At 27.0% G+C, this 24,378-nt stretch overlaps 1 protein-coding gene across 1 annotated transcript in view; it reads left to right on the forward strand.

Moving 5' to 3' along the window:
* LOC100165697 overlaps nt 1–24,378 on the forward strand; it is a 127,030-nt gene that overhangs the window by 3,624 nt on the left and 99,028 nt on the right. The window contains exons 2-26 of the mRNA XM_001942580.5: nt 8,334–8,378; nt 8,452–8,609; nt 8,684–8,805; nt 9,336–9,477; nt 9,570–9,722; nt 13,141–13,345; nt 14,278–14,396; nt 14,459–14,583; nt 15,825–15,959; nt 16,168–16,375; nt 16,455–16,585; nt 16,668–16,834; nt 17,153–17,323; nt 17,398–17,507; nt 17,838–18,029; nt 18,160–18,288; nt 18,357–18,544; nt 19,346–19,528; nt 19,941–20,214; nt 20,336–20,477; nt 20,545–20,718; nt 20,878–21,173; nt 22,527–22,767; nt 22,881–23,029; nt 23,652–23,837. Coding sequence (XP_001942615.2) covers nt 8,334–8,378; nt 8,452–8,609; nt 8,684–8,805; nt 9,336–9,477; nt 9,570–9,722; nt 13,141–13,345; nt 14,278–14,396; nt 14,459–14,583; nt 15,825–15,959; nt 16,168–16,375; nt 16,455–16,585; nt 16,668–16,834; nt 17,153–17,323; nt 17,398–17,507; nt 17,838–18,029; nt 18,160–18,288; nt 18,357–18,544; nt 19,346–19,528; nt 19,941–20,214; nt 20,336–20,477; nt 20,545–20,718; nt 20,878–21,173; nt 22,527–22,767; nt 22,881–23,029; nt 23,652–23,837 — 4,145 coding nt within the window. The remainder of the gene's footprint in view (nt 1–8,333; nt 8,379–8,451; nt 8,610–8,683; nt 8,806–9,335; nt 9,478–9,569; nt 9,723–13,140; nt 13,346–14,277; nt 14,397–14,458; nt 14,584–15,824; nt 15,960–16,167; nt 16,376–16,454; nt 16,586–16,667; nt 16,835–17,152; nt 17,324–17,397; nt 17,508–17,837; nt 18,030–18,159; nt 18,289–18,356; nt 18,545–19,345; nt 19,529–19,940; nt 20,215–20,335; nt 20,478–20,544; nt 20,719–20,877; nt 21,174–22,526; nt 22,768–22,880; nt 23,030–23,651; nt 23,838–24,378) is intronic.

Below are 24,378 nucleotides of genomic sequence, written 5' to 3' on the forward strand. Positions count from 1 at the left end.
TTGACCCCTCAAAGTACCAACTAGATTCACTTTCCTATCATAAAAGGTAATGTTGAAGAAAATCCAAGCACTTTTACTGTCCTAAAGGGTGATGACAGACACAAAAAAAAAAAAAAATAAAAAAAAAAACACACATCATTGTAAAATCAATACATTCATCGTTCCACTCAGAATCTAAAATGTGCCTCGATCGATCATTGACATACACGTTACATGTTGTGGGAAATAAGAATATTTTATCAGAATGGAAATCGAGGTAATCGTTGTGACGTGTTGTTGGAATTAGAATTGTATGTTTGAATGAAAAATAAACATTTTTTCATGATCACAATATTTAATACTGCATGTGCATGCGAGTGCGTGCGAGAGCCCTCCGTACCATTACAATTGACCCGCATGGACGCCACACACACTAATAATCATTTACGACTAACACATAGATCTCGGGTGGCGACGACTAGATAAGAAATTGCCTAAATGATTCTCCTTAAATCAATGCCATGGCGAGGCCTCTTTATATTATAAATTTAATATCATGATTTTCCATTAAACATTTACCTATTATTTGATCAATAACTCACGTTCACCTGATTCGGGGACACCTGCAAGTAGATTCACTCAGAATGTGCAAAACACTGTTGGTCTTAATATAAGCAGCGGAGCTTTACAGTGACGCTATAGTTATTTAAAATCTTTACACGTCAATAATAAACATAATAATACTAATGGCATTTTATTTTAATTTATAACTTAAAATTATTTAAAAGTCCTTTTACAAATGGAATATTGGATATTTATTTTTGAATTATCAGCTATTATATAATATAATAAATAAGTAAGTTTTTGTTCTTGTTATCGGTTAATGAATTTAAGACCATATCTAAACTTTAAAAAGCAATCTCATTTTACGTCGAGAATTCGTTCCAAAGTTATTGAAAATATTTGCAAGTATTTGATGTTCACAAATTTCTTTATTTTTAATAATTTCATAAGTAAGTTTTGATCAGACAGAAAATTAAACTGTTGTTTAAATAATAAAAATTATGTGCACGGAAATTACGTAAAATCGTGTAATAAATGAAAAAAGTAAGACAGCACTATTAATTTGTAAAATTAAAATCAACCATGTACAAATTACATAGGTTATCTGACCTAGATATGCTGGCAAAAAGTTATGATCAAAACATCCATAAACGAACGCATTCTGCCTAGAAATATTATTGTAAATTGTCTTAGAATATAATACAATACAATATGCAGATAAGTATATTATAGACTATAATAAATACTAATATTAGTACAACTGTCTATAAGACTATATATAATTGTATAGATTAGAAACGTATAAATAGACACAGTGAAATGTAAATCGGTATTTTGGTCATTATCAATTAGGTATTTATCTTAGATATTAAAATTGAAGGGACTAATATTTTATTACAATAAAATTCCATATTATTATAAATAAATGTTTTTTAGGTGGTTAATTAGAGACATCTACCACCTGTAAAATAAATTATACATTTTTTTAAATGCATAATTTATTATACTTTTTTCGTTACTCATAAATATGTTGTTTTTAAACATACTTTTTACATTTTTCTATTATTATTTTTTGTTTCTATTGAATTCTGTAGAGGTATTAAATTGTGTGCTCTACAAGTCGGATAAAGTCAATAAAAATAACTTATTACGATTTTCATTGTAATACTCAACCTACCTGCAGTATATTTATCAAAAGAATATTGATTAGGTACTTAACGTTGCTTTTATGATTTTAAACTGACAATATTCACAAAGTCATATTTTTTTAAAAATAATTTTCAAATTCGTTGAAAATTGGGTCTATAAAAAGACATCGTTTTATATGTTTACCGAATATATTCATATACTAGGTATTACTAACAAATAATTGGATGTTCGCGTATTGTTCATCTCCGGGCTAAATTCTATAGTTATACTCCAGTTTGCATAACAATATTCCAATTTAATATTTTTGCGTGAAATCGTACAAATAAAAACATCAAAATGTACAGTCAACTCATCCATAAAAAGTGAAATCCATACAATCGTTTTTTAGAAAGCGATTATTAATCGTATTCATATAATATTAAGAATAATACTGTTATTGTGTGCTCTATATTTATTATTTACACAAAGAGCGCCATTATTATCACGATGGTAAATCCCGGCCGAGGTCATGCCGAGTTTTGAATGCCAGACATTGATCGCGCTGTCCCGGTTTTTAGATTCCGAATGGACTTGACGAGCTCATTGGTTTTTTTTTCAATGACGTGTAATTTTTTTTTATATTTCTTATCACAAAGAGGACGATAGAAAAACTTTATGCATTTTTTTCAACACCTCTCTAAATTTATAATCGAACACAGAGAACTTTGGACGATTCAATTTTTGAATTTCTGACATTATTTCGTAATAATGGCGAAAAATGTTGAAGAAAAATAAGCCCTCCTATCCTTTATAATATCAACTAGGTTTATATCCTAAGCTTAGTTCCTAAGTTGGCATGTGGTGGCCTTTGGGCAAAATATACTACAAGAGTCCCAATTAGGGCTCGGAACTTAATGCACTTATAAAGTACTAAATATGCATTTATGCGCTTAAAAAAGTACACATATGCTTTAAAAATATGCACTTATTATTTTTATTATTGCAACATTTTCATAAATACAAATATTTTACTAAAATTTACATAACAGCAGATAGGTAAAATTATCAAGTATAAAATATGAATAAAATAAATAAATAGCTTGACAATTAAAGTTCTCGAAATAAAATTAATTTTCTTTTAAAATGTTCCCCTTAAATTATATATCTGTAAAGCATAAATAAAAATAAGAAAATACTTTGAAATTGAGAATCATGAGGAGACAAAATAACTAATAATTAATAATCTCAAAATAAACATATTTATTTTTTTCTATTGCAACATTTTCAAATTTTATTATCAATTTACCATTAATCATGTTATATGCTCTAAAAAATGGTAAAATTAAAAAAAATTCACTAAAAATTACAAAATCGCTAAATATGTCAAAATATGCACTATAAACTATTATAATATATTTTTCGTAGTGTCGTGAAAATAATGTCAGATTTGCTTAGCAATAAACTGAATAGCTGGCTATAAAAACATGCAAATGAAAAAACATCCGTGCCCTATGACATTTTTGTTTCCTAAAGAACAGTTTTTTTATTTTATTGTTTTTCATTTAGAAAAACAATCCGTGGCAATTGGACTGCAAAAATAACATTTAATATCGTTCGTAGCATGTTGCTATTTTTTCTTTATTTAATTTCAATTAATAATAAAAAAAACCTGTTTTATTTATAGATTATAGAACAACACTCATTATTATTTAATATTTTTCGATTGGAATGCATATTACATACTTAAATACCTATAATACAAAATTGTACCTGCCCATTATTTGAAAATTTGAGTTAGTAAATACAGTTCCAGAATATTCTACATGACATATTTTAATTTATGAAAATCTTAATATGTATCCTGTTTTTACCGTTGAATAATAATTACAAAACTGTGAGGCTATCGGACTGCAGCCCATTCAGCGCCTCCATAATAAATTCTGGCCCAGTATAGTTCACAAGTAACTCGTTTATTTATCATAGATTTTATATTCTATTGAATTTTCAAAGGTTTTATGATTAAATATAAGTTTATCTAGACGTTTGTTGTCTTAGCTGTTTACTAAATTTATATTTGACGCGATGAACTATTGATTGTTTGCGTTTTAGCTATTGCAAACCATGCACTTACTTTAAATCGACTTAGTTTATTAGTATTTGAAATATTGCATCACAGCTCAAAGAGTTCCTCTTACTTAACTCTCGGTCCATTCTTATCATAAATCCTGTTTTCTTGACTTTCAAGCGAGTGATGTCATTGTGTAGCGTATATTGTTTCCACTACTACCATGATACTCCTGCCACAAAGTATACTTTGGACAAAACATTTGTTTGTTCTACAAATAATTGTTTATTCCGGAAACAAAAACAGTTTCTTTTTTATTCACTCATCTTATTTGGCTTCCTGATTTAATTAATATTTTATTGTACTAACTTTTGCAGTAATTTATTATATTGTATTGAATTGTTCCATTTCTTATATAATTTTTCTATTCTACTTAGTTTCTTACATAAATCAATTATTGCAGTGAAGCTATAATAAGACGTCATAAATCATAACTTGTATGATAAATAAAGAAAAAAAACAAACAGAATTCTTCGAATATTTTGATTTTAAAACCAGGAAATATTTAACATTTATAATATTTTATTTATATGATTATTATTTAAAACATTAAAACATCTTACCACATAAAATATACATGCAATATTTAATACAATTTTAAAATTCATTTGTCATAATTTGTTTACTTCTTATAAATGTTTTCTAAATATTTAAACTAAAAAGAAATTATCTTTATCGTTTACTTGACGTTGAAGATATATTTAAGAATTTTAAGACAATATATCCAATCTTTTTGAGTAATAAATTATGGTTTATTTTATTTATTATTAGAGATAGGATATTGATGATTTTATAAGTACCTGGAAATTATAAAAATAATAATATCATTTGATGATACAAAACTGAAAAATATGACTAGCAATTTATTTTGAAAATTAACTTATACGTCGATCTATATACCAATGTCACTTTAATTTTATTCATCGGATTTATACGATACAATTTATAAATATTTGTTTACTATTCATTTTTCGATAGTGTGTGTATATGCGTGCCAAAGTATGTGTACCTATAATATGACACACAAACATTGTCTTGTACACAATAAACCAGTTGTTCCCAACCTCTTCTATTCTACACCTTATTTTGGAAAATCTCGGACCCCTTACTATAAATTGAAAAAAAATAATTTATGAACCTCATGGTAGCATAAAGTGATTAAGTTTCCCGTTGAAGATTATGAGTGTTTAACGGCTAAACACTCGTAGTCTTTATCGATACCCGATAACCGGCGTTATTAGTTTTGATTTTTTTCCCTACGTTGTAAAATAAAAATAATTAAATAAATACAATTTTTACTTTATGATGGTTGCTTGCCTATCCTCAGAAATGCCCCCCAGGTTGAATTTAATCACAACAAAAACTTTCCTTTAATTATAATAAATATATTTAAATATAAAATATAAAACATTTTATTTGAACTTTGAAAATTAAAAAAATATCACATACGAATATACGATGCATAATATACAAATTACAAAAAATATAGGTATATATTATCATGAAAACAAATTGCTCAAAAATAGTAAATAAGTTCAAAATAAAATTTAGATTTTTTGATTTTCATAATCTATGAAACATACGATGATTTTTTAACTAAAATAGCATTATATAAGATTAGGTAAATGAAAAAAAAATAAAAAAAGTTATTAACATCCTATCTCTAGACTCAATTTAACATTATATTATTATTATTATTTATGAGGTCTCGGATATAAATGCCCTTTTAAAAAATGCATTTATGACTTAAAAACTCTGAAAAATGCACTTTAAAAAAATGCAATATTTATTAAATAAATTCAAATTATTATGTAAATTAGTATAGGTATGTTTATAATTATAAATATGAAAAAATTATATAATATTATCGCTCGATAAGTAAATGTCCGATAAAAGTTGTTTAGTTGTATGAAATCAAATCGGCTATAATATTGAATGGTGTGACATAAAGATAAATTTCAGCCTTGCCTAATTTAAAACCAGATTACCTAATGTTAAGTTCAAAATGAAAACAATTTATATTACGTAGTACTATGTAGTACTTATATTTCAATGAAGTAAATTTTTTTAGTCATGATACGGGAAATAGGTAAAAAATGTTCTAAAAATAATGAAATTCGCTAAAAGTGCAAATAATGCGCCAAAAAAAGGTTGTGATTAGAACACGGAGTAAGCTTGAAACACATGAGTATAATGACATGTAGCTTGGAAAGCATCGTGTAAGATATTCCAAAAAAAAGATGTAAATGCATTGAAATCCGAGCTCTAATTGTTATATTATTTATGTACCTATACTAACATTATAAAACGGAAAAGTGTCTATGTTTAAACTCGATAATATAAGGAACTACCAGTACGATATCAATAGATTCTTTGAGACTCAGAGGGTGTGTTTAGCTTCTTTTTCAACCCCTATATGTTCCTATAAGGGGGTTAACAGTTACACACATACATTTTGTTTTAGTTCACGAAAATTAAATAATTCATTGTTATTGATTAAAGAAATTTAAATACCCACCTACATGTTGTGATGAGATTTTCTTATGTAAAAGAAAATAATATTAAATTTAATGTTTGTTATTTAAATGTACAACAAAAGCCAATGACATTATGTTTGTGCATTTAGATTCCAAAACTTTTTAACCAATTTTGACAAATGATTCAGTGATTGTTCTTAAAGATATAAGGAAAATGTAAAGATTACTTTGAACCACGTTTAAAAATACATAAATCGGTTTATCTAATACGCCATATGCGGATAACTTAATTTGGTCGCAGTGGCGGTTCGTGCGTACGGACAGGATAGGCAGCTGACCGCATCAAATCGTTTGATGTTCACCTGTTAAAAATATCAATATCATATTGTTTTGATAAATAAAGTACCCAGAGACATTTATTATTAGTCGAAAAAATTAAAATAGTTAATTACACCTTGTTGAAACTATTTCGGTTTTCATATTTATCAGTTATACGTTGTCACTAATTACATATAAGTAGGTACCTTTAATTATAAAATAATAGTTTGATGATATTATATTGTAAGATATTATAAAAATTATATAATATATTCAGCATAAAGCACATTCTATTTTGTTTAAAAGAATAAAGAAAATCTATATTTTTTCGGTATTATATTTGATTTGTAAGGAAAACAAAAATTGTAGTTAAAGATTTTCGGTTGTGCCTATAGGCTACTAGATAGCTTACCTATAAATATATTTATTCCCGTACAAAATTTGCGTCATAGAATCGCCTCTGCTTGATCGAATTAGTTCACAAAGCAAGGTATGCACTGATGTCGATTATTGGCACGTGAACTGAGGTACTTAGGTACACTAAACCTGAGTATGCACATGAGATACACCAATATTGCACAGTATTTAATGTTTATTTTATTTTTCCTGGGTTAGGTATACCAAGGCTCTTGTAAACCAGTATAGATAATTGGCACATAAAACCAATATAGCTTATAAATATTTAATTAATTTTTTTGTTAAAATACAATTATTATATCACCTGTATAAACACTCAAACTGTAATTATATGTAAACTTAAGTGTTAATCAGTATTTTCAATAAAAGGAATGCGACAAATGATTAACTCATATTATTATTACCTGTTCAAAGTTCAATTTGTATGTGCTGTTACCATGTCTAATCACGTGAATACCTACCTATTTACACAATAGCTGTAAACATAATTATTCATACAATAAATCATTTAAATAAAGTCTTCAATGAAATTGATTATAAGAATTACAATAATACTTACGTTCTTACTAAATTATTCGTATTTATAGATACCATAGTACGTAATTTATATTCAATAAAATAATTATTTTAATAATATTACACATCTATTAACAAATACAATATTATTTGTTATTTATATTTTATAGGCTTCTTGATTCTTTAGCACTACTTCGATAAATCTAAATAGGTACCTACATAGATACCTAATAAACATATTTTATTACAAGCTATTTAATATGCATCGAGCGAAATAATTACATAAGGTATAAACATTCTCTGAGTCATTCAGATTACAAGATTTGTAATAATATGCTGTGCCGTGGAATCTCCTCAACTTACCTCCACTATAACCCTTACGCAAAGGAGATAATATTTCCTCTAATAGTGACACATTTTCGATTCAGAGTGATGCTTATAAATTGATCTGTGTTTTTCGACCTATGATAATATATATATATATATATTTTTAAATTAAAATTGGCACACGATTACTAAGAATAGCAGCTCCATAGTTCAGATTAAATTTATTAAATATACTGGTTGAAAAGTATACTAAATATTTTAATACATAAAAAAGGATCTTAATAAGATCGACAAAAACAAAAATAAGGCGCTTATTTTTTTTTCTGTTAAACCAGGTGACGTTCAAGTTTAACGCGATACTGCAAGGCTTATAATATAGGTTTATTGTATAGTAAATAATTATTATATTTTGTAGATTTATTATATTATATTATTTTATAATTTGAGATTTGGCATTTTAATGATAATTAATTTTTTTTCAGATACTACTGCTAAACACAACAGTTGTTCAAGATCTGCCTGCTACAGTATGAAAGCCACACGGATTATAATATTACGTTAGTTTATTTTTAACACATTGTTCATTGTTTTTGACTGTAGATGATGGAAAATTTAAATTCTTACCCGGTACCATTTATGTGTACAAACATTCCATTAGTACACAGACGACGTTTGATAAATCCAAGAACACAGCATCGATCGCCGAATTTAATTTCAAAGTTCACATTCACATCCAAGAATGTGACGGGTTCATGTTTGTGAGTGGCATTGAAGTTCTATTCATTACAAGATTTGATTCTCTAAAATAATAAGTTATTATTTTTTTTTTTAGATTACTGATACTAGTATTCATAAGGGAGTCAAGACTAGGAACTCTAACACTGTAGATGAAGAAAACTATTTAAGACCAGATGGCGAGGTCTTATATGAAGATTTGGAAAAAAATATGTTGAGGTTCGTTATGTCGATTGAAAAAAAAAATAAAAAACATTCTATTATTCAAATAGCTGTTATATTGATTCTTAAATGGGTTTCATACTTTCATCTTACAAATTTGATTACTTGACATAATAAATTATTATTTCTTAAAAATATAAATGTCAATGGAAATGTTAGCTTTACAATAAAGTGATTTCAAAATAACCACGAGCATGAATTATACAACAGGGGATTTTTTTTCAACATAAATGATTTTTAATTGGAAAATGGAAATTATATTAATTACAATACAGCATTCACGATGGTGTGACTGTGTAAATGTGTAGGTGTTCTAGTAATTTGTCGTCTTTGAGAGAGAGGGTAAGACTTCGTCTTGGCTTTTTAGTAGTTTTCAATAAATATTTTCCTTATGGTTAGTGTAGGTGTGAATTTTATTAAATTTTAAATTAAAAACTAAACGTGACGATCGAAACCAATTATACTTGACGAAAAACGTTCACAAATACATAATATACATTGAGTAAATAAAATAAGTTGTTCAACAGATTTTCATTTCAAGATGGTCATATTAGTACAGTCTGTCCCAGTGAAGACGAACCGGTATGGGCTTTGAATATCAAAAAAGCTGTACTATCCACGTTCCAGAATCGCATGGAGAGATTCGATATTCATCACATTGTCGCAGAGGTTGATAGAGTTTTATTTTTTTAAAAAACCAAGTCTTTGTCTAGTTTCTTCTATAAAATTTAGTGTTTAATTGTTATGTTATTTTCTTCTAGAGAGACATCAACGGATTTTGCCCGACGGCGTACACGTTTTTGAAGTCGAATGGTACGCAAATAGTAGTAGACAAAGTAAAGGATATTTCAGAATGTACCGAAAGATACCATATGCATTCTATAATTCCAACTTCACCATACGTTTTCCAAAGTGTAAGCCAATAGTTTTTTTTTTTTTTAATTTTTTAAAATTCTTGATTTTTATACTTTATAAGAAGAAATCTACTTAATTTATGGTTTCTGGTCTAATTGAAATATTTTTTTAACGTTGCCGAATAACGATAATTTGAATATAATAATAAGTACTTTCAAACGGTCATAACTACTTTTATAATAATATAATTGTACAGAAAATTTCACGAATCGTATTTTATTCCGATGAGTTAGGTAGGTGGAAAATTTAATGTGCACTTGGTTGAGTAGACCATACACAGCCAGACGGGTATTATAAATAAATTGAAAAATACAAACAAAATACATTTCTACATCATTAGAACAACGATAATTACAAAAATAAAGGGCAGGTCATGAGAACATTTTAGCATATAATTTCTTCCCCTAAATCCAATAACAAAAAAGCATAACAATTAACAATAAAACAAAATGCATTGATTTTAAATGACTTTAAAGCTTTCTTTTATAATAATTATACTTTATGAATAACATTTTCAAGACCTAGAATGATTTTCGTTTGTATTTGGGTTCGATGATTATTTCTTTACATTACCTACTTAATGCGCTTAATAATTTATGAACTAATTGATTGGTTTAATAAATGCGAATAAAAAAAATATTCTTTATTGTAACTGTCAAACAAATAATAATTAAGAAATTATGTTCATCAAATAAACTTATTCTTTACAGAGTGCGAAAAATAGAATTTAGATAAAAAAAAGTAAAAGGAAGAAGTAATTTAATAAAAATTAGCATCCGACTATTGAATAAGGCTTGAAGTATTAAATAGATTGAATTAGTTTGTGGTTAGTCAAAATTATTGAGATCTAACATGCATTTTCAAACATCAAAATATGGTTTTGAAAAATTGATTGTGTTAAAAATGATAACGGTTATTTATAAATATCTATTTACTATGGAAATTAAAAATAAAATTTTTCATCTAGATCTTGGGATTTTTTGCAAAATATCCAATTTTTTAAATATAATAACTTTTTATTCCATAAAAAAGTAATTCTTTCAATTAACCGTCTGTTCCAGAAAATAAATCTAAAAATTGGTAAATCAAGCCTAGAATCTATATAATGTTGTTAACTAAAATATTTGCATTCAGTGTTGGTGCTCTAAAATCATTCTGGGCTGATATTTTACCAGTCTGATTGAGCATGTTTCAACTGATTTATTTAAAATATTTTAGATATAACTTTGTTTTCACGCAACATAAAATATTAGTATAAAAATTATTTTGACCGCATTTAAATGAAAAATATCTCTCTTTAAATATATCAAAATAAAATAAAATAAAAAACCAAGCTAAGTCGTGCCACTAATGAGTGGCTTCTTATTCATGTATCCATGTTATATATAGCCCTTATCTTACATGCTTATTGTTTATTATTATTAATTGAAAAAAATATTGTTTTTACAATAATTTGTATAGGTAGAGTAACACTTTGTTGTATTGTGAAAAAACAAATGTATTTAGTTTTAAATTTTCCTAAATTAATTCTTATGAAATTGCGTAAATCAAACCATTTTAAAAGTTTAAAATTCTTTCACTGATATTCCAATATTATATAATATAATATTCATGGGATGCAAACGTCACATAATATTAGTTGTAAAAATAAATCAGTATGGGATTTCTATAAAATAAATCAATAGGTTACACACCGGAAGGTAGGTAGACTTACATTTAATGGTAATACTGTAAAAGTCGCAAGTATTAAGTAACGATATGATAGGGGATTCAAAGTTCTCTAATAGTTTAATATACGATGTTGAAATTAATTTTAAATTATAAATTACATCATATAATATTCAATATTTAAATTAACTTTTTGACTACCTACCTATATATTTATTATTTATATTTTCTATTCATTCGAATAAGTTTTGTTATTCAAAACTTTTAAGCCATGATATATAGTTAAAACTTCTAAATGAAACTATAATATAAATTGTTAGTAAACAGTTTTTTAATAGAAATAAAAAGACAAATTATTAAATCATTACTTAGGTAATTATATTATACAATAAACCATACCAATAATTAGGGCACAGATATTAATGTCCTAAAAAAATGAATTTGTGACATAAAAATAATAAATGACCTTAAAGTGTTTATATTTTACTGTGAAAGTTAATACAATTATTTATTGGTAGTAAAATTAAATATTAAAACGTATAAACATATGTGAATTTGATATAAATTTGAATTTCAAACTTGGTATTATTAATAGTGTAGCAAACAGCCAAGCATTTTGTTTCAAGTACTTATTTAAACTAACTGACAAATAATCAACACAAAACTCTTCTCACAATTGTTGAAAAAAAAACCTGGCAACGTTGTTACAACTTGGTTTCTAATTATCCGCAATTCTATAAAACTAAAAAAAATATATTTTATATTGTAGTTGCCACCTTAATTATAATACTTTTCCCACTAATCCTATATAAGGGGTGAAGTAGGGGTTAATACGGTGTATTATAAAAAAAAATAACTCCACAAGAATAATTCTCAGGCTTTGTAGAATTGTCGGATTTTGAAAACTATTTTTTTTATCTCAAAGAAGGATACTTTCTTCAGGCCTCATTGGACTCTGATTTTTCATTTTATTTCAAATAATGATAACTGGTAAGTATAACATAATTTGTAAACAAATGCTTAAGATATTGTATTATTTTTTAAGATAAATTATAGAGTTTGATATTCAAATAATGAAAAACGGAGTTCAATGCGACCTGTATATCTAATAACACTATATGATCATCCAAAAAAGATGGTGAAGTCATCGACATCCGTGCCTTACCAATAAAATGTAATAGTAAAAAATTATCACTTTTGAATTAACAATGAGTAGTATCGATTTTTAAGAATATGCTTATTAATTATCACGTTTATTATAATATTATGAGCAGTAAACGAAACTAACCCGATGGCTGATAATATGTTTCTATATAGGTGAATAAATTTAATAATTTTTTTATACGTAAATAATTGAAAGGTTATAAATATTGATGAAAATGCTTGATGCTGTAATTACTAGGTAATTAGTAATGTACCTACACAACTATAAAATATACATTACAGGCCTCAGAGGGGCAGATAACAGACTTTTTCACTCTTTGATGTTTTTATATTACCTACCATAATTTAAATATTTTATGAATTTGTTTTTCAAACAATATGATTAATTTATACTCTACGTTTTTAAAATATCATTATCGCATACAAACGATAATTTTTAAAGTGTTTAGTGCGTGTTTAACTATACCTATATGTGATTTGTATACACTCCTTTTGGGTTTCTGCCAGTTGCGTCGTTCTAATTCATGTTTTGTTTAGTTATTCATAATATTATTTATGTATAATAATTATTTATAATATGTTTAGAAATACCACAAATGGTCACCGATGAAGTCTCTATTCGTTTGTTTTTACCACATCGATCATCATATTATTGTAAAGATCAATTGTCAAGAAAAACACTCATTTCAACCGTTTGCTAGTAATGAAACAAATAGTGCAAGAACAAAAATATTTCAAACGATGGTATTGATCAAAGAAGAAAATGCAATGTATATTTCTCATCCCGATAGTAAGCCAATATTAAAATGTTATCCTGTGAATTATCTAATTTTTATTTGTCCTACACTAAACTCATACCCTTGATGGTTAATACGGTTAGGCCTACATATTACATTTATTTTAAATTCAAAAATAAATAATATTTATTATTATTTATTTATTAATGTCCATTAGGGCAAAAAGTGTACATAATGTTACAATAAACAAAACGGAAAAGAAAAAGAGTAATAGTAGAATATTAAGAACAGTATTTAAAAAGTATTAAAATTAAATTTTACATGACAGTTATTTATCCAAAACCTAGCCACAAACAGCGAAGTTTAAATTCGTTATCAAAACTTGAGTCAAAAGCAACACTGTTGCACTCTCTCAACATACACCTTAGAGGCTCATTAAAACTATATGACTGTGAGTGGAAAGGTATGTAAAAAGTAGTCGTGGAACGAGTATTAAAAGTAGGAATATGCCAGATTACCTTATCAAGTATATCAGGCCAACTCATTTTGTTGTTTGATAATTTATGTATGTATCATTGAATTAACTTCTGGATGACTGAATGTAAGAGAATGTAAACCAAGTTAGAGTCCTAAGTTAGCAACCAACATGTTTAATTTAAACTTATATGATATGAACCTAAAAACAGGATTGAACATAATTCAAACGTTGAATCTAGATAGCTATATAAATATATAAAAATAGAAATAGAAACATAATCGTGAATCTTAATTTAGCACCTAGTCAAGTTGTTAATAATATTCGATTAGAATATATTTTTGTATAAATTACACACACATTTCAATACGTCATACCTAATGATATACATTTATTTTTACACAAAATAACATATTTTTTTGAAGACTAGCAAGTAGCAATTAATATTATATTTAAATCAAGGCAACAGAGTTAATTTAAATTTATATTCAAATGTTTTTATTTGATTAGCTTATGAAATTACATCCAGACAACCTTTGTTGTACAATCACAAGCTCATTAGTAATCCGGATTCATCGGATGTTACGGAGACCATCGAATTGATTAAAAACTTATGCGAAATGAGTGAGGTACGCAAAAAGTAAAATCTAATTTGGTGTACAAATATTTTATCTTTTACCTTTTCTCCTAGGGACAATTTAACCCTGATTCCCCAAGCGAATTTTACAAGGTTATTCAAGCAGCTAGAAAATTAACGTACGATGCGTTAAAAAACCTTTATTATATTTCACAAAATGATTTGTGTTCATCTGCGACGTAAGTATTTTTTTTCAAAATTATATTAGACTATTTGCTTGTAAATTTAATAACTACATTATAATATATATATTAACGTTAGTGTATATAATACGTACCTAATTATTTAAATAACTAGTTATCTATTCCATAAAATTCATAAATATTATGCTTGTCAAGATATGAATTACACGATTTACTAGTTAATATTATAGGTATAGAATAACAGTTGGGTTTTCGCTAATTATGTATTGAATTTATAGACATCGTAGATAATTACATACAATTTGCTGGCGTTGTAATTTTATTAATAAATAATAATAAATATAGGTACAGGAATATATCAAATATAAATATAAAATACTAGGTATATAATTTAACGTAAAGTAAAATCATTTACCTAATAAAATAACTTTTTTTTTTAAATATGTAATGACGTATTTACCTAATTTTAAAAGTGTATTTTATTTGAATATGAATGTTTAATGTTTTAAGAAAAAATGTACGTTTTACAACAAAATGATAAATCAGAATAAACTTTTTCAAGTGAATATTTATGTTTTATTTTAATTCTTACATTTCCTGTAGGAACTAGGTAGTATGTTTACTGGGCACGTAGATAATTTTATAATATTATATGAATGTTATAATTTAAATACATTGACATAATCGTTATTAATAGTTTATAAGATATCTACCTAGTTAGTCTGTAAAATAACTAATTGAAGTATGTATTTGTGTATAATTCAATACATTGATTGAAAGGACCTACCGTAATTCTGTAGGCTATAATTAGCTATTTTATAGAATTACGGAATTTCATACATTAGATAACGCTAGCACATATAATGACACATAAATTACGTATGTAAATATTTGTTCACTTATATATTTTTAAACTTAAATTATTTAAATTTAAATTATTTGACGTATTTTTAAATCGTATGCAACTCCTAGTAAGTACTCAAAACTCAAGGGACATGAAAAAATATCGAGAGTTGTGGAGTTTTTACATTTTAGAGTTGTTGAATCATTAATATACAGGGTTGAACGTATGGATGATTTCAAGAAAGAAGAAAAATCATTTGAATTATTGAACTTACGCAATTATTGAAGTTTTCAAAAAAGTTGCACTATAGGTTCTATTCAAATTTATTTAGAATTTCACAAACTTTTTGCAATAAAATAAAATATAAGCATTACTATTTAAAATGTTTGGTTGTCTTTATACCTAACTATTATTATAATTTTCCTTTTTCAAGCAAACATCTACAAAGTGCTTTACCGTATGTTCGCACCACGTCTGCGGTAATTCTTATGAAAGACATATTATGGAATGGAACCATCAGTGAATCCATTTCTACCGACTGGCTAATGGCAATGGCAATGTTTGATAGGTAATTGAATTTGTTTTTTGTTGCATATTATATGCATTATGCATATTATGCCATAAATGTATGCATCAATAAATTATTTCTAAAAGCATACACTCATTAAAAATATGATTTATCGTTGTGGAAAACTTTAAAAGCTCTTTATTTATTTGAATTGTAACCTATACAATATTACGTCAAAAACTAATAATTATATTATTATACACTACAGGCCGGATGATCAAGTAATTTCCGAAATTTCTCATTTGCTGCACAAAGAAAATGCTTCGTCGGATATATTATTAAGTATTACTTCTTTGATTCACACATACTGCAAATTGAATCTAAACTGTAATGAAAATGTTGAGTTAATACAAGCCATCGTGTACATTGAACAGAAAATCAAAGAGAATATTTTGATAAAAGAAAACCGAGACAAGGTAATTAAAATTAAATCTATGAAGATAAAGCAGTAAAAACTTAACCGGCATAAAATAATATACCCGTTTCTCTTTTCAGACGTTAATATGGTTAAAATCGCTGGGTAACACTGGACAGACTTCGCCTACTATCCTCCATACATTAAATGCAATCATTGCAAATGTAGATTTAACCGTGGACATTAGAGTGGCGGGAGTTCAGGCTTACAGGTTTGTTAAAAATAAAAAATATTTTTTAATCACATATCTATTATAGGTGAGACACTAAATTGTCTGGTACAACTTGTTTTAGACGATTCCCCTGTAACATAACGAGATCAACTATGTTGGACATCTTTGTTCGCCAATCTCTGGACTCAGAAGTCCGTATTGCCGCGTACTTGCAGGTAATGCGGTGTCCCATATACAGTATGGTGAGGCATATAATAACGGTCTTAGACAAGGAAGAAGTAAATCAAGGTAATAATGTATTGTGTAATTTAATTTAAGAACTTAAAATAAAGAATGGGATATAATTTTATTAATAATAATTAATAAGTAAAAATTACCTAATTTAATTTAACGAAAATAATATTCCAATGACATTTTGTTCATTTATGTTTATTGTTTTATAATATAAAATATTCATAATTAGCTGGTATATATAATAGTTTCTTAAGCAGTTAAAAAAAAAATAAATAAAAAATTATATAAATACAAACTTATAAAGATATATTGTGTTTTATTAATGGTGTATAATATGAAGATTTTTAATCCTCGTTTGCTTTTTTCCTGTAGTCGGCTCGTTTGTTTGGACACATTTGCAAAACCTAAAAAAGACATCTGTACCATTTTATTTGGAGTTACAAACTATGTTAGCTGGTGACATAAACAAGAAATTTAACACTGACATACGAAAGTTTTCCAGAAACTACGAAACTTCATTTTTTTTAAACGAATACGGCGTCGGTAAGATTTTTTGGAGATTTAACTCTTCGATTTATAATTATTATTAATCATTGTTGTAATTGTCATCTTTCAAGGCGGATCCTTCGACACTAATGTAATATTTTCTCCAAAGTCTTATGTACCTCGATCGTTAACATCAAACATCACGTTAAGCCTATTTGGAGAATACATTAATATATTTGAAGTTAGTATTTAATTAGTAATTTAAAAAAAAATTTTAACATCTATAGATATGTACCTAATCAAACAATACGTCAAATTTATAGTTAATATAATATTCAAAATTTAAATCATAAACTAGATAAATACATTTTTTTTATCAGTGAAACTGGAGATTGGTTAATTAGTTCTGACTTTGAACGATAATTAATAACAATACCTAATTTGAATATATTGTAAATTGATTTAATTTAAATTAAGAATAATTTTTAATTATTTGTATTGGTCGATATACCCATCTTATTTCACGAAATAATAGGGGAAAAAGATAATATAATGATTGTTAACACAATAGGTAGAAGTATACGCCGAAGGATTTGAAAACTATATAGAAGCTTTATTTAAGCCTGGAGGTGTTTTTAGCTCTGAACGTGTAAAAAAAGGATTGGATGTCTTGCGTTTCGTGCGTAGTTTAATGCCGGAGACCCTCAAGGATAGGATTAACGAATTGCCAAACGTCGTTACAGACAATGTGCCTCCACCAAAGGTCGGTGTTAATTTGATTTGAAAAACACTATACAATATTGATCGTTAATGAAATTAGTATTAAGGCTTTTTCTGAATATATTCTTAAAAGCGATTAATCGATGTGGATTCTTATTTTGTTTCCCCGACAGATATCATTGGCGATTAAAGTATTCGGGAACGAAGTAAAATATTTGTGTCTAAATGGCGTGGACGAAATTAACAAAGCAATCCGTTCTTTTGATGTGTACAACATTATGAAAAGTTTCATGAACGGACGAGTAAATATTTCGCATGTTGTTTTAACATTTTGGCATTAGTAAAAGTGTACTTTATAATTTTTTTATAGGAATTTAAATACGACCAATCCGCTATGTTCATGGACTTAAAATACGTTGTACCTACTGGAATTGGCATGCCTTTGATATTAGACGCCGTCGGGACTTCCGTAATAAACTTAAACATGTCAAGTTACATAAACTCAGATGCTTTCAAAAACTTTGGAGAGTTCAAATTGTTAACCAAATTGTATCCAAGGTAAATTCAAATTTAAGAAAAGCGATGATAATATTATTATCTCGGTATTAATTTTTAACGTTTTTTCACGAATAAACAAATCACACTAAATATAAATAAATAACTCAATTATTTTCGTTTATATTTGGCTTATTGTTACGTATCTCTATAATAAATGCGTCACACAAACAACCTCTATATTATAATCAATTAATAATTTATGAACTATCATCTACAGATTTTAACATATTTTGTAGAAAATAAGTATTTTGACATATAAATATAATGTGTCATCAAAAATTACCTACAGACATGTAACGTGCACATTATATATATGTTTTATGAATTTATAATAAATCGCAGTGTAATTTTGTAAGTACCTATATAGGCTATAATTTTAAGTGCTGTATATTTTCAAAGAATCCATTATCATCATATACAAAGCATTGACATTTCCAAAACAATAATTATTCTGATTCAGAATTTTAAATTAAAATTGCAGTTTGAAAATCCATATAGTTGGTTTAGTTTTACAGGGCGTATTTTAGGGGGTCGTAGTTTTTAAAATACGCATGAAAAATTAGTCTGAAACAAGAGTGATTTATATTTAAATACATTTTTACCATGTTTTTACTTTTTAATAAAATTATATATTGTTCATTGTTCATGTTTCAGTATTATGTAATATTATAACCTATAGCAGTATAGCTATATCGGTTTATATTTTATATTATTTCTATTGTCTTGGACGGAACACAATTTATTATATTCTGTTTATTAACTTTGACTCAAATACTTTTTTATACGAAATATTATGTGCAGTCTAGCTTTGAATTTGGAGGGCTCGATGACTATGGACCTTCATTACGAGACCACTCAAGCCAAAGTTAAATCAAAGTTGTACACTTCAACTGCGTTTGAAGGAACTACCGAGGTTAAGGGATACAAATTCGTGAATTTGGAATTTGATCTGCCTAAGATCAGATCTGATATTATTAGCATTGAGTACGTATAAATGTTCTGACATTAAAATATTTACCTATACCATAAATATAATTATAATATTAATTATTTAACGAGGTTCGATATATTACTTATTACTATTATTAATATTTATATTACTATTATTAACTTATTTTTAATTTCTTTATTTCAAATTATTAAGTTAGACAATGTTCTATTTTCTATACTTGTTCAACAACTCGCATTATGTCCAAAATAATATTATATTTATTCAGATTTTTGTTATATAAAAATTAAATATTTATAGGTATAATTTTAACGTTTTATGTAAGGTACTTTTGACTAAATATAAATTATAATTATTATTTTCAAAACAGCGAACTTCGACATTCTTAACGCTCAACCTAATCTTTACAATGTTTTATTTATTAATGTTTTTTTAATATTATGACAGATCTGAGTTGTTTTTAGAAGACCATAAATTAGACGTCGATATCAATCCGAATCGAAATTCCATGACGCCCTCTAACATGTCCTACAGTTTGCCCATTCTTGAAGAGATGATGGGTCTCAAATTGTACACTAATTATCGGTTACCAAACGTCACTGAAATAATCAAGTCGCCTATGGTGATATTTAACGGACCTTTGAGGTTGAACATTTTTTTACTCAAATCCGATATAAAAGTCAATAAATATGTAATAGAATACAAATGGCTCACCAGCAAAGTAAGTGAACGCGTTTGTTCCTGAGTATCTATATTTATTATTATATGTCATAATATACCTATAAATAACTTAAGACTTGAGATTAAAACTTAAATGCGTACTGGCTTTTGTTTTGATTTAGAAAAACTCATCCATTAGCTTTATATACGAAACACCTGGATCACATGTTAAACACTATATGAAAGCACTTCTAGAAATGGACACTCAAACGCAAAATTTCACTTTATTAGTTCATGGGAAAACGATTCAGTTACAATCTTTGGGTACGGATTCTGTAGTTTTATTCTTCATTTTATCAAAATATGACTAATTTTCAAACAATGTTTGTAGGTTTGTATAGGAATTCTCCGTTGCATAAGTTGATGACGTTCACACTAGACATTAACGATGTGAGACACCTCGATCTGTTGATGGAACTCAAAATCGAAAATGAAAAATACGGTCGTTTGTATTTACCAAAATTATACCTTGACATAAACGCAAGGAGAATTGCTGAACTCGAAGGTGGTTTTAATTTTATTATTAAAATTTTTATTTAGTTTTTATATTAATGTTATACCATAATATTATCCATAGTACCTGTCTAAAGTATAATATTATATTATAAATACGTAAACAATAAAAATATGAATATATGATCACACAATTGTTTTTAAATCTTAGGTCAATACAAATGGGTAGAAAAAAAAGGAATCTCTCAGTGCGATATCAACCTGACATTTAAAACTACCAAGTTTGATTCTACAATTGTCGGTTACATAAAAATAAACGATGCGTCAACAGCATTAAATTTGATATTTGAATACACGTTTGATAAAGCTGTAACTCTGGACACGATAAAACTAGAAGTGAAAATCAGTGATCGATCAACCAAAGCCTTATCGTCGTTACAAGGAACCATGCAATTAGAATCGTCAGCTTATCCGCACATTAACCATATAACTTCGGCCATATACCAGGTATTACAGTCTGGTTCATATCCAAATAAACATAATATTATGTACGCAATGTTACGCGAAATTATTAATTATAATAACGTATGATATATAGTATCTACCTATCGGAATGAGTGTACTTACACTTATCTATATTAATAACGTTTTTGATTGAAGTTGATACATTTTATTTGTATACCTCTGGTATTTAGTATAGAACGTATAATATACGAGTAGGTATTATAAATAGGTACGAACTTGCAATTCACTGTACTTGCTTTACAAAATACCCCATTGAAACATGAATTGGAATAAATTCTTGGAATGACGAACATTTTTAAACAAAATTCATAACAGTTTAAACATAATTAATATTTGTTCATCATAATACCAGGGATTACAACTCAGCAACATTGAACATTATATTAATTTATTGCAAATTACAATACACTATGTACATTTTATAAACATGTTTAATATGATATTTACCAGTAAAATAGTAGACAAACAAATTAAACTCTAATTTATGCAGTTGTAATACACGTCTCGTTATATAATAGGTAAATCATACATTACACATTTTTGAGTATTTTGAAATGCATTTTCTAGGGTTATTTAAATTTTAAATTTAATTCAAAAAACGGTGTCCAATGTGACCTAAATTAAGGTTAAATTTTTCAAATCAAAATAAAACATCAAAATCCCACAACCTATACTGTACGAGCCATAATCATTTTTTCTCTAATTAATTTTGATCATTGAAATGGTTTGATTATAATTTTCCGTACTTTCGCCCCACTTCCTGACAACAAGATTAGTTTTATATTGCCAGACATTTTGTTATTTAATAGATAGCTTTAATATAAGTATCTAATTTTGAAACGATGTCACCGTGTTTATATTATGTTGACAGTAAACTGTTATGTTCAAAATGTTTTTTCAGAAAGAATTTAGTAGATTAAGAAGTTTAAAAATTTCTATATATGTGAAGTTCTTACACTCCTATATCTTTTTCACAATAAATTTACAATTCACAACTTAATTCCAAGACCAATGATAAAAAAAAGTACAGCTAGTGTACTATAATTATGGCTCTATGACTGCATATCTATAAACCGTTCGTCATACTTAGATTTTAAATCAATTTTATTCTTTTTCTAGTGTATGATAAATTCTTAGCAATTTTTAGGTCTTATAGTTTAAATATCTATGAAAAATACACATGGACAATATTATTATTTTCTACAGTTATTTCTTGTAAATTATTTTTAATATTTACCATATCATACTACGGCTTAATTGGATTGCATTATTATACAAATTAAATTTCACTAAATTAGTTAACCTAAGATAATAATTAATATGTTCTTATTTCAGAAAGCACAAGGCCACACGGAATGTCGCATCGATTTCATTAACTACCCTAACTTGAAGGACAACACTAAAAAGTTACACGTCGAATTCGGATTCACTCAAATCAAATATTATTCCGGTAACAAAATAAACATAAACTTATTCGTCACTAAAGTGGCGGAAAACATTTTGTTCAAAATCATAGCAAATCATCAGGACACGCAAACCACGTCCAACACCGCAGTTCTTGTACAGTATGCGCAAGGTACCTACACGTGTTTTATTTAATTTGTATCAATTAGTCGTTATCAAAGAAAATTGTGTTCAACGTGTTATAATTATTATATTATTCATATTGTATTTACGTAATGTTGACAGATAAAAATATCACAGCCAGACTCGACATTCTTATGCCTCCGAGTATACTACTGAATGTAGATACAAGATTTAAATTGACAATACCGTCTGGAAAATTTCCGTTGGACATACACATTGTGGTCAATGAAAAAGTCATGAACGAATATGATGTAAGTGTGTTATTATTTATTAATTTACCCAAATCACCACATAATCATATTTACCATAGTAGAAAGTAGTAGCAACAATGGCGGGGCTATCCTAAAATATTATTAATTATATTTATTTAATATTACTATTTTAGAGTAAATACTCGATTCTAGTTTTAGAATATTATTATCTATCTTACCATAGAGGTTAGGTAAATTAACATAGAAACACCTGTTACCTATAACAGTATTAATAATTATATTAAACATTAATTTAACTATTTTGACACTGTATATTGACAATTGTCTCTGAGTCATCGAAACTGTTATATTATTATATTTGATTACAACATTTGACCTTATTATTGTAAATTGTAAATTATAAACACCTATACGGCTATTATAACTACATAATTATTAACAAATGAAAAACAATGTAATGCTCTATTTTAAAATCAATGTATCATGATTTATAGTAATATGATATAGTAGCCGCTAAATCACAACAAATTAAGTAGGTACTTACATATTAATATATTATATACCTACATATTATATCGGTCGGTTTTTATCATTTTATCTGTATAATAGTGTTGTGTTTCTGTAATTATTAACTGCTTGATAAATACATTTAATTGTTTAGATCGATTTCGCGGGAACTTGGATTGGAGGACAAAACGTAACTGCAAGAGGACTGTACCAGGACCACTCCTCGTATTATCTAACGAGCCACACGCTTAAACTTTTAATAAAATCTCACTTATTCAACGACATAGTGTTTATGGGAAAAATTTACGTATCAGACGAGGAATACAGAATGGAATCATGGGTCAGTATACCCTGGGCCGGTCCAGAGCCGTCTATTTAGGAGGATGTTACACCCACAACATTTCATTCAGTAAAGTCGATATTGTGTTGTTATTGCTTTAATATTAGATTGAATTGACCTATGAATTATGATAAAATTTTAAGGACAATATCGGCATCTCTCGTCGGGTTGCTTACGATATTTTATTTTTAAGCGAGTTATGAACATTTTTATATTTTAATATTATACATACTCATAATTAGCTTGGAAATTTAAATATTATAAAAACTTAAGATAAATCACAGATAATGTTCTTACCTTCAAGTTTGATTATAGGGTCAACCATTGGCGGATTTGATTCGTCTTCTAGGGGGGGGGACAATATCCATTGGGTCCAAAATCAAAAATGATACTACTATATTTTAACCTACAGAGAAAAAAAATGTAATAGGTAGATATGAAGGTAAAAATGTAAAATGGATAGTTATATCAAACAATTTAAATAGTTAATTAACATATACAAATTTATATTAGTCTACAATACAAAAACATTTCTGAAAAA

Source organism: Acyrthosiphon pisum, chromosome X (genome assembly GCF_005508785.2).
Source record: "Acyrthosiphon pisum isolate AL4f chromosome X, pea_aphid_22Mar2018_4r6ur, whole genome shotgun sequence".
Lineage (NCBI taxonomy): Eukaryota > Metazoa > Arthropoda > Insecta > Hemiptera > Aphididae > Acyrthosiphon > Acyrthosiphon pisum.